Below are 12,675 nucleotides of genomic sequence, written 5' to 3' on the forward strand. Positions count from 1 at the left end.
GGTTGAAGGATCAATGAGCGCGGGGGAGGGGGGAGTTGATTAGCTCATTTAGGGTTAGAGATGATCTTTCAATTGTAATATGTAATGTCTCTCTTGGTTTGCCTATGTGTCCAAAACTAATCAAAGTATCTAGTTGCCATAAATTCAAAAAAAAAAGTACTAAAGTTGTGTAATTGAATAAACCACATGCATTAAAATGGTACTTAGCTCAAAAGAGAAAATAAATAAAATAATTTAAACTACTAATTTGCCCATTATTTAACGGACAAAATAGACGGGGTTAGAAAAAAGTACTACAATTGCAAGTTTTAAAAAAGTAAGGTAGCCATTTACAATAGATTGATAAACGGTACTAAAATTGCATAATCAAACAAACCATATGCACTAAAATAATACTTAACTCAACCTTAAATCATCTTGATATTCTAGCTTGTAGGAACCAAAAAAACTTTTATATCAACTTATTAAAAATCACTTGATGCACCACTTCTTTAATCCAACATTATCATTTTTATGACCAAAATAATGTAAACATTACCGAATTAATTATATTAATCCTATTCTATTTAATTTTTAATAGTCACGTTACATTTATCTTACCAAACCAAAATTCAAAACTTGTTATATTTATCTTCATTCAAGAATAATAATTATTTAAAAACAGTTTACTGGATAATCTCAAAATCCTTAAGCCAGGGGCAACTACGTCCTTCGAGCCGTCAAAATAACCGGGTAGTTTCCAAGGGCAAGTATTGTATTTGTTTTTGTATATAAAACAAAACAAAGCAAAACTTAAGTTCTTCTCTTCTCTTCTCCTCTCCAGTCCAAACTCCAAACCTGCCTGCATTGTCCACGCTGATACGTGTTCGTTAGGGTTTATGACGATTGACGCCCTTTGTTGGCCTGCTCTCGGAGAATCAGCTCTGAAGCCGGAAACATTGCCCACGCCTTTGCAGGTAGGTATATTATTATTATTATTATCATCTGCTTGCTTAGTTTCTTTTATCAAATAAAATAAATGAGCCAAGCGTGTGTGTCTGTTTGATATTTGTGTTTGTCTATAATTAGTTATTATGTTTAATTGTTTATTACATCATAGGAGCCTGCAACTTCATCAAATAATAAACTTGCTACTGCTACTGTTATTGTAAACAACCATAGCCATCACAATCAGCAGCAGAATTACGGTAAACCCAACCAGGTCCTTTTGTTCATTCACTGCAAGCTGGACCCTTTGGAAACAATGTTATGTACCCTGGTGAGAATCTGTTAGTCTGTTTACTGTTTTTGATTTATATGTTTTAATTGTCATTTATTTGTGCAGCATCTGGTATGCTTTATTATCCACCACAAATATTTCCACGCCCGTTCTACTTTCCTGTTCAAGATCCTTTGCATCACAAGATAATTAAACAGATTGACTTCTATTTCAGATTCTTAATTGCAGTCAAATTTAAAGCTCATATTACTGTTTTATTGTCATTTAACAGTTAACCCTTTTTTGCACTAATGATAATTTGGTTAAAGACACATACTTGAGAAGATTCATGGATGAACAGAGCTGGGTTCCTGTTAATTTAATTGCCGGCTTTAATAAAGTGAGTATTTTGTTAATTAAATTGACATAAAGTTTGTATCTTTACCTGTTAAATTTTATCTTTCTACCTTTAAAAGTTGACTTGAAGTAAAATTGTTTCAGTGACATAATATCTAGTTTATTATTATATTATTATTATTATTATTTTATTCGTCTTATTATTATATCGCCCACTTTTGTTATATATCTTGTATGCCTTGTGTTTCAAAGCTTTATTATCAAAATTACTGTCTTTCATAGTTGTATCTGTTATCTGTCTTGAAGTTCTACTTTTGATTTTATTGACCTTCTAGTGGTCAAACTATGTGTCTTTCTTGAAGAACTTTTGTGTAGAAATGTAATTAAGTGCTTGAGCCGTGATTAATGCCTTGCATTATTATTTTCATTTTCGTTTTTTATATGAATTAATAGATAATCATTTTATTTATTGTAGGTTTCATGCTTGACTGATAATCTTCAGCTAATTCTTGATGCAATGCAGAAATCGACTGTTATGGAAGTTCAGGTGTGTATTAATCTATTATTATTGTTTAATTTAGTCAATCTTCTGCTAGTAATTTAAGCTTTTTGATTCTTTTTGGTGTGCCTTGCTTGCGGTGCCCGCATATAATGTATATATGTGTGAACCCTCAATGGGCAAAAGTGAAATTGCACTAATTTTAACGTTATTTTACTAATACCGTGAAAATAACGTTAAAAGTGGAGGAAGGTTAATCAGGCATCATGTGGTGGCGTTGATAGCCAAAAGACAAGGGTACATGCACCAATCGGCCGGTGTCCCGATGATTGAGTGTTATGTGCCTTATGTCCAAGGCTTGATGCAAAACTATTATCAAGCGGGGGGTCTCACCGGAAGCAGCCTCTCTATTCCAATGGGGTAGAGGTAAGGCTGTCTACATATTACCCTCCTCAGAGCCTACCATATCTTTGCTATTGGTGGGATATACTGAGTACGATGATGATGATTCTTTTTGGTAAAAACCTTAGCTGCAATTTAGGGTTGCTAAGCATGTTTGTGGGTTTGGCGGGTCAAATCCGACATGAATATGACATACATATTCATGGGTTGACACGAACCCAACCCATTTAACCTAAAGAAAATATTCATCTTTTTTTACATATTAATATTTTTAAAAGATGAATATACATATTGTTTTAACTTTTTGAAGCAATGATGTTAAACTAGGGGTGAGCAAAAACCAAACCGTAATAGAAAACCGAATTGTTAACCGAAAAAATTAATTGAAATTAACCATAACAGAACAAAACTGACGGTTATTGTTAAGTGAATATGATTAACTGACTATAACTGAAACGAAACTGAACCCTGCATGTCTATGTTTTACGAAAATTTATACCTTTATTTCCAATGTTTATATCCGCATTTTCATCTTTTATACCTCTATTTCCATGTTTTGTACCTCTGTTATCCATCTTTTATACCTATATTTTCAAATTTTATAACTATATTTTCGTCTTTAACGCCATAACTGTACCAATTTCAACTATAACAAAGAATGAAAACATAAAAATTACATTGGACAATTAACTAAACTTAACCGAAACCAACCCATAACCGATGGTTAACCAACTTTGGTTAACAGATGATTCGGTTATGGAGATGATTAAGCATTCTTTCATAACGAAACCTTGGTTATGGATAAGACCCCATAACTGACTGACTTTGCGAACTTACTTTTACAAAAAATGTTGCCCAAATAATTTAAGTTATTATATAAAACAAATTGTAAAAAGTTGAAAAGGTAAGCTAAATCATCTTACTTGAAAGAACCAACGTTTAAATTGTATACCTCAAACACGACTCGTTTAACCCATTTTTTAAAAATTTTAAACGTGTCAAATGGGTTGGTGGGTAATCACTATGTTGTTAATGTGTTAATAGAGTTGATGGGTTGTAAAAATGGGTTAGTGAGTCGACATGTATAGCTAAACGGGGTTAAACATGTCACCAGAACATGACCTGCATTAATTTAAAAAATAAATAAATAAAACTTGACATGTAAGCAAATATGATGTGGCAGGGTGACAAGATGAGGAGGCGTAATGATTGGATGAGGTGGCTTATTCTGCCATATGTGCAAGATTCATTGGGGTCACAGCTTCAGGGTATTCGGTTGGATAAGCGGGCCTCGGTTGCTTAAGGTGTTGTTTGTTTTTTCAGAGGTAAAATGTCTGCAGTCTGCGGACCACATCTGCAGGCGTCTGTAGCAGAAGAGGTGGACCAAACCTCTGCAGTCTGCAAGAAGAAGACTGTTTGTTTTTTAACGTCTGCAGACTGCTAAAATAAAACAAAATTTTTAAATAAGCTAAAATTTAAATAATAGTCAAACAACACCGAAATAATATTCATAAAATTACAGTAGCATTTTTTTAAGTCATTTGTCCCGTACTTTGATACAACATAAGGTTCAACAATAGATCATGAGATGTATTCTTAACTACATAAGATGCAAATCCAACTGCAACTACAACAAAATAACATTGAGAGCAATCCAACTGCAACTTCATTTTGATTAGTTTGCAAATATTTAATGTATAACCAAGTTTCAAAAAAAAAAAGCATTATCTCTACTTATTTTAGTGCTCCAAATTTCTCTTGAGCTCCAACAGGTACTCCACTTTTCTTCCGTAAAAAATGTATCTTCATAAAGGAAAAGCACATCTAAACGACTTATTATAAAAACAAAAAAAAATACCTGTTATTTAAAAAAGCACTTACTGTATATTCAGACAGACCTCTAATAGGATCCATGTACACCCCTCCAGCCGAAGATGTGTATACCACTCGCTGGACTTTAGACACAACCCTCGCAACTATCACATTCTTTGGTCCGATCACCTAGGCTACAGCCCGTTGTTCACGTGTAAACACACAATTAAGTAGCCTATAAAATTTTGTAGCTTTAATAAAAAAAAATGGTATGCTTGATCACATAAATGTTAACAAACTGAAGACTTGTTGGTTCTGAGATCAATGGCATAACATGAACTTAAGATGTATCACCTGAATTGGCAACGGTATGAATATTCGCCACATATTATGACAATTCACCCTATATGCCTTTATCACACCCTACATGCCTTTATCAATAGATGAAATTGAAAATGTTAAGTGAACGTATCATTGAGCAAAGTCCAGTAGCTTCGGAAGAAACCACTCTATACACTACCATGTTATCATCACGACAGCATGATATCAATCTCCGAACACACATGGATGCACCAGTAAAAGAAAAAAAACATTTTATTTGAAAAAAGAAACCACAATTAAGGTTGACGTAGTCCCAAAATAACTCAATTCGCACCCTAATTTTAAAGTTCAAAATCCCCCCAAAAGTGAAATTAGTAACCTTAGGTTTCCAATAAATGAACAATTTAACTAAAATTTAAGACAATAGCACCATGATGTCAACAATAGGAGATATGATGCATGAAAGAATCGATTCAGAAAGTTGAAAGTTGAAGGTAGGCTACAAAGAATCGGATTTTGGCGGCTATGATGATGCTTACCTTGATTTCAGGCGAAGGAACAACGTGGGAGGCGGGGTTGCGAAGGCAGGGGTGGAGCAGCTGTGGCTAGCCGGAGGTAGAGGAGACAGGGGCGGAGGCGCGGCGACGGCATGGAATAAGGGTGGAGTCAGAATCGGAGGTGGAAGGGGGCAGGGGGTGACGGGATTTGAGGGCTGAAGAAGGGTATGCCTGGAGTTTTAGAGAGCAGAGGGAAACAGAAGAGGAGAAGAGGTTTGAAGATGAGAAGAGGGTGGTCCATGTCTGTGTGGAAAAGGGGGCGTGAAGACGTTTTTTAATGAATTGTCTTCAGAAAAACAAACAGTCTTCAGGCCTAAAGGTCTGCGCGGTGCAGACATAAGAGGCCAGAAATATCTTCAGACAAAAAACAAACAACACCTAAGTAACATGAGAATAGTCATATGTGATATATATAGACATATATACACAATATAAGACCTCGATGATGATGCGGGCTATCTTGGATTTTTGCGGAGATTCATTGGTAGATGGAAATGATGTTTTGAGAGGCACATTAAACACAAATAACCAACCAAAAAAAAAAAGAAAAAAGAAAAAGCAAAAGAGACGGAAAACAAAAAACCCAAAAATATGACTTTATATATATATATATATATATAGGGTTAGGTTATAATAAGAAGTATAGTTTTTGTAGGAAGGATAGGAAGTAATTTTGTCCATTGATTTTGAACATGGAGGGTTGAGATTAGTTTAGATGGAAATCATGTGTGAAAATAAGGGGAATAACATAAAAGGAATAACATATTTGTTGACTTTCTCTCCCCACATGCAAGGCACATGCCAAATTTCCCCATCATTTTAAAACGTCCATAACTTTTTTTTACGACGTTTTTATTGAAAAACAAATTCACCATAATAACGAGTGTCTTTTTATCTTTTATATGAGTACCATATTGTTATATAAAAATTAAAAAAAAATTAGTGGGTTTTTTACGTATTGTGTTTTACCAAAATTGTGTTTTACAAAATTGTGTTATACAATTGTATTTATCATTGTGTTTTTTACATTATGTCATATAATTGTGTTTTTTATTGTGTTTTTATCATTGTGTTTTTTTTCATAGTGTTTTTTTCCATCGTGTTTTTTATATTGTGTTTTTTAAATTGTGTTTTTCATAGTGTTTTCCATTGTGTTTTTTTTCAGCGGCCATTTTTCGATGACTTTTTTTGGGCGACTTTTCGGTGAATTTTCCGGCGAAATTTCTCGATGATTGTTTTCCGGTGACTTTCCGACGACTTTTCCGGTGAAATTTTTCGGCGAAATTTCCATAGACTTTTCCGGCAATGTGGCGGCGGTGGGTGGTGGAGTGGTGGTGGTTGTAGGAAATGAGTGAAGATGTAAGTGGGTTTTTGAAAATTAATTTAAGTGGGTTTTAAGATTAAAATAAGGGAGTTTTGATATTAAAGTATTAAGGTTAGGTTCAAATAAGAAGTTTGATTTTCCTAAGAAGGCTAGGTAGGAGGGTATTTTAGTCTTAATACTTTAATATCAAAACCCACTAACTTTAATCTCAAGGGAAGGGATATTTTGAGAACCATGTTGAGTTTTAAGAACTTAAGAACTCAATTCTATGCCACACATTTAATTAAATGGATTGGAAGATATGGTTGAGATTAAATCTGGCAAAAAGGTCAAAGTAGGAGAGAGAATAAATATGTAAGTGGTTACACTAACTTTTACGTCCGTTACACAGGTGTAAAAAGTCAACTCGGTGTGTAAAAAATTCTGTAATTTTTTTACGTGTATGTAACTTACATATATTACGCATGTGTAAAAAAAATTCGAAAAAAAAATCGTTACACTGAGTTCCTTCGAGTTCTTAAAACTCAAAGGGGTTCTTAATTGAAATCTCTCCTTAATCTCAAAACCCACTTAACTTAATTTCAAAAACCCACTCACATAAAACCCACTTATATCTTCACTCATCTCCTACATCCACCACCACTCCACCGCCCACCGCCACCACACCTGTCACCCACCACCACCACCTCGCCGAAAAAGTCCGAAAAAACACAATGGAAAACACTATGAAAACACAATGTAAAAAACACAATAGAAAAAAAAACAAAATAAAAAAACACAATTGTATGACACAATGAAAAAAAAAAACACAATGAAAAATACTATTGTATAACACATTTTGTAAAACAGAATTTGTAAAAAACCCACTAATTTTTTTTTCAATTTTTATATTACAATATGGTACTCATATTAAAGATAAATGGACACTCGTTATTATGGTGAATTTGTTTTTCAATAAAAGCGTAGTAAAAAAAGTTATGGACGTTTTAAAATGATGGGGAGATTTGGCATGTGCCTTGCATGTGGAGAGAGAAAGACAACAAATATGTTATTCCTTTTATATCCTTCCCCTTATGTTCACACTTGATTTCCCCTAAACTAATCTCAACCCTCCATGTTCAAAATCAATGGCCAAGATTACTTCTTATCCTTCCTACAAAAACTATAATTCATATTATAACCTAACCGTGTGTGTATATATATATATATATATATATATATAAATAATAGAACATAGAGCATAAGGTGGATAGAGTTTGTGACTTTGGAGATGGTTGACTTTGGAGTTTGGAGTCATGAATATATTTTTTTCTCTTGGACCTATTTTCTTTTATGTTTTGGGTGTGTGGTTTATATTATGGTTGGTTTTTTCTTAGATGAATGTGATGCAGGTCTGATTTGAATATGAATGTCGTGCAAGCTGTTAGTATTTTAATATAATTGGATTAACTATTCGATCAATTTAATCATAATAAACATTAAACAAGTTTGGGTGTGCGGAGTGCACGCTTGCTTTAGTTTACTATGATGTTAGGGGCGAAGCTCCTAACAAACGGGGTCCGGGGGCATCGGCCCTGGTTGCGGGGTACTAGGGGCGGCAACCCATGTCAAGTCGTTTGGAAAAATTATATTTTCCTTAATAAGGCTTCATTAAAAATTCATTAGGAAAATGAATTTTATGATTATGTTACAAATAATCATAATTAACCGGTTAAATAGGTCGGGTAGTACCCGGTATTTGTATTGATAAAATAATAATTAAAAAAATCGGTTAACTGGTTCGGGTATTAGCCGGTTTTTAATAAAATAATTTAAAAAAATTTGTTAACCGATTTCGAAATCAATAATATAAACCGGTTACTAACCGGTGGTTAGTACCGTTTAGTAATCTATTAGAGATGGACCGGTTAGAGAAACGGTTAGAAACCAGTTAGGCTGTGCGCTTCTATTGCCACCTATCTCGGTTTAATTGTGGTTTGGGCTTGGTTTATTCTAGGATGAATGTGGGGCAGGACCCTTACATTCAGTTTAAAATAATAAAACCCAAGTGTTGCTCCAATATAGGGGGGTCATATTCTAGGGATGATGGGTGTTCGATCAATGGCGAAGTTTCATTAGGGTCGGGTGGCCTGACCCCTTTGTTTTTTTGCGCAGTAGTGTAAATGTATCTGTTTTTCATCCGAAAATTTTATACGTAGTGTAAATTTACCATTTTTCGGCCAAAAATTTGAGCTAGACCCCCCTGTTTTTTTCGCAGTAGTGTAAATGTATCATTTTTTCGTCAGAAAATTTTATACGTTGTGTAAATTTACACGTTTTCGTTCGAAAATTTGAGCCCGGCACCCCTCGTTTATGATTTTTTTAATACATTTTGATCCCCCCCCCCCCCCGGCGCTCACGTCCAAGCTTCGCCACCGTGTTCGATTGTCTCCTGGTCAGTCTACTAGTTTGCCTTCGTGGCTCGCAACGTCCTCTAGGGAAGGAAAATAGTGGACACGTAGAGAAAGACACAAAGTGCATAGCTTGTCTTATGAGTTGTTCTTATGCAATAATTATTATATTAGCCATTCGCTTTGGCCAAGGCAGACCCGTGCCTTTATTTCTCTTACTAAGGTATCAGTTAATACTTAAAATGTTGCCCGTGTTTATTGTTTTTAATATAGGGTTTGACCATATTCCTAGGCGTCAGTGACTATTGTGCTTTGTCCTTGCTCAGTTAATACTTTCAATGTTGTACTTTCTACTGTTATGATGCTCCTTACGGGGAGGGAAGGAAGCACTTGCCTTTACCCTGTTATAGTGTTGATAAAAAACGAACATATTTAACATATGTAGTTTATTGGTAAAACCCACATGATGCGGCTACAAGTTGACGCATATTTAACGTGATTTATAACACAAGCTATTATAATTTCAAACGAAAATTCAAAGCGCCCATCCTTTTTTTTAACAGAATGAGTATCTTCTTCACCATGGCCTTACAAAACCAGCAATGCGTTCAGAAAGTAAGCATATTGACAAGTAAGAATTCAAGCAAAACCATTAAAAAAGAAAGAAAAGGAAACATTTACACGTGTTTCAATGTTGCGCAGTCTTGTGATCTTTTTTTGCATCGGCTTTAGGTGCGTCTTCTGTTTCAATGATCTCCCCGTCACTTGGTACAAGACACGGGATCCCGTCTACCATCTGATAAACAATAAAAAATTGTTAAATTTTATACCAATGTTTTTTGATTCTAAAGGTGTATGCACATAAACATGGAAATGGTAATATTTGTATCCTTGGTTTTATGTAGTTGACTAATTAATATTTGAAGAAACTGGACCGTCCATTGCAATGGGTCTGAGTGGGGTGGCAAATGTGACCATGTGTTGTAATAAAATGTATATAATAAGTCAGATGGGGTCAAACTAAGAAAACGATTGAAATAGTCAAAACGGGTTGACATTTCTTGTTTTTTTATGGAACGAGAAAAACGGAGAAAACTTTTTAGTTTTTTTTAGTTTTTTATTTATTTTTTGAGTTATGATTTTTTAATTATTTTTTTGAATATTTTAGTGAGGGATTTCTGAAATCTTAACCCATTTTGACCCATTTCAAAAACCTCTCATTAAAAATTCAAAAAATAAATTAAAAAATCATAAATCGAAATATAAATCAAAACTAAAAATTAAAAAACTAAAAAGTTTCCTCCATTTTTCCCATTCCATAAAAAAACTCAAGAAATGTCAACCTGTTTTGACCCGTTTCAATCATCAGTGATCACAAGACCGAAAAAGACTGAAACCCGGATCTATAATATTACTGTCGGTTCTTTGTCGGGTCTCATAATCTGCTCAGTACGGGTTCGGGTCGGGTATCGGGCCAAGACCCTGGTTAATCCGACTATTTCAGGACCGACCCGAAGTTTTAATAAATGTATTAAAATTCTATTATATGGTTTCCAAATTTAGCGAAATATGTTGGTTTTGTCATCACTTTTCATTAGGAGCACCTGTTTAAAAAAGGAACAGATAATTATCAATAATATTATCAATCATACCTGTTTAAAAATCAAAATAACACAACCAAAAACTTAAGCATCAATTAAACTTCGATCAAGTCTGTTAGCAGCTTTTTTACAAGAGCAAAGGAAATCATAATTCGTATCATAAGGTATTAACTAAATGATTTTAATTCATGATGTGTAGAATGATTATCATTGATGTGAATACGTGCTTTGATCAATACATTTACCATCTTTTTTTGTTACAGGACATTAGAATTGAGTCATTTAATACCTGTGTTTTAAAGATTTATTCTCACATGATTTATGTACCGGACATTAGTTAGTAAATTTGATTATGTGATTTGCAAATTATTTTCTTCGGTCTTGAAGTTTTAATTGCTATTGTATATTACCTTTTAACTTTGGTGTGTTTGTCTTTTGATGTTACTGATGCACTAATAAAGTGATAACAAGTCCAATTCCACTTATAAAGTTATAAGGAGTATCCATCGAGGTTTAATTTGAAACGCTAATCAGTTAATAATTGAAAATATAACCACTTTAATGATCACTTGCAGCTGTTAAACTGTTAGTTTAGGGGTAAACAAAGCATGATAAAGCTATTAGTTAAAGTATATTTTGGTTAGCATTTAGCAAGTATATTTTAAAGATATTTTTTAACTTTGGTGTTTTTGTTCCTGATTAATTATAGATGGAGTCACAAAATATTCAAGATTTATCAAGCGATGAATCTCACGGAAGAGATAAAAGGAAGTCACCACCTGTTGATACAGAAATTGCAAAAAAGAAACCTAAAACGTCCACTTCTAAGAACACGAAAACTTTCAAAAAGTCAGGAACTTCTAAGAAGGCCAAATGATCTCTTGTTTGGCTTGATTTTGACAAGTTTGAAGATAAAGAGGGGAACAAAAGAGCAAGACGCAAGCATTGCTCAACTGATTTGGCGGCAGACCCGGTTGTGAATGGCACATCAGCATTGAGTCGACACTCAAAGAGATGTGAAAAACACCTAGATTACCAAAAAAATCAAAAAAACATATTCCTCAAAAGAATAATGATGTTGAGGGTGGTGGTGTTGAAGTCAAGAGTTGGAAATTCTGTACCGAAGCATGCAATAGGGCTATAACTGAGATGGTGATTCTCGACGAGCTCCCGTTTTCATTTGTGGAGCGTGTCGGTTTTAGAAGGCTTTTACAAGCATTTAATCCAAATTTTAAGGTACCCAGTAGGACCACCATTGCAAGGAACTCTGGTAATAGATATTTAGAGGAAAAGATCAAGCTAAAGTCCTTTTTTGCAAATAGTAAAAGGAAGGTGTGTCTAACCACCGACATATGGACGTCAATACAGAATGTCAGCTATATGAGTGTCACGGCTCACTTTATCGATGGCAACTGGGTGTTGCACAAGAGGATAATAAACTTTAAGGATATCACTAGTCATAAAGGAGAGGAGATAGGCAGGGCTCTCATTCAGTGTCTAAAAGAATGGGAAATTGAAGACATCTTAACCATTACACTAGATAATGCATCAGCAAATAATACGGCGATAGAGTTTGTAAAAGGTAGGTTAGAAAACCTACTAGGTGACGGGAGATATGTGCAAGTCCGATGTATGGCGCACATTATCAACCTCATTGTGAAAGATGGATGGAGCCCTCCCTATTGATCGGATAAGAAACACAATTCGGCATATTCGACATTCTCCTAAAAGACTAGACGCGTTTAAAAAATGTGTTAAGGCAGAAAAGATTGATAGTAAAGCACTCTTATGCTTAGATATGCCTACAAGATGGAACTCCACATATGAGATGTTGGACAGGGCAGAAAAATTTGAGAAGGCTTTTTACGCATATGATTTGGCACACCCAAATTATAGAAATGATTTGGGTGATGGTGTTCCTAAAGTTACAGATTGGAGTTACACTAGAAGGTTAAGAAATTTACTAGAATTGTTTAAGGATAAAACCATTAACGCTTCAGCTACGAAACATGTGATAGTTAACATGTTTTTTACTGAAATGATGGATATCTACAATCATATAAGAGAAATGAAAGATATAGATCTGCAATCTAAACTTATGGCTGATGCAATGCAAGATAAGTTTGACAAATATTGGGGAACTAATAACAAAGGTTTTAATTATATCCTCTACTTTGCTGCTGTACTAGATCCTCAGTCGAAATTGGGTGTTTT

General features: G+C 34.3%; 1 protein-coding gene across 1 annotated transcript; it reads left to right on the forward strand.

The window, feature by feature from the left end:
- The first annotated feature begins 1,382 nt into the window (after window positions 1-1,382).
- Window positions 1,383-5,673, forward strand: LOC143632976 (la-related protein 1B-like). Its single transcript, XM_077101369.1, has 5 exons — window positions 1,383-1,433; window positions 1,508-1,598; window positions 2,031-2,102; window positions 3,640-3,760; window positions 5,530-5,673. Exons 2-4 carry the CDS (start codon window positions 1,548-1,550, stop codon window positions 3,757-3,759), a joined length of 243 nt encoding a protein of 80 aa, XP_076957484.1. The 5' UTR covers window positions 1,383-1,433; window positions 1,508-1,547; the 3' UTR covers window position 3,760; window positions 5,530-5,673.
- Window positions 5,674-12,675: the final 7,002 nt, after the last annotated feature.

This window comes from Bidens hawaiensis, unplaced genomic scaffold (assembly GCF_021521415.1).
Source record: "Bidens hawaiensis isolate Kalapana, Puna unplaced genomic scaffold, B.hawaiensis_p1.1 tig00006556_1, whole genome shotgun sequence".
Lineage (NCBI taxonomy): Eukaryota > Viridiplantae > Streptophyta > Magnoliopsida > Asterales > Asteraceae > Bidens > Bidens hawaiensis.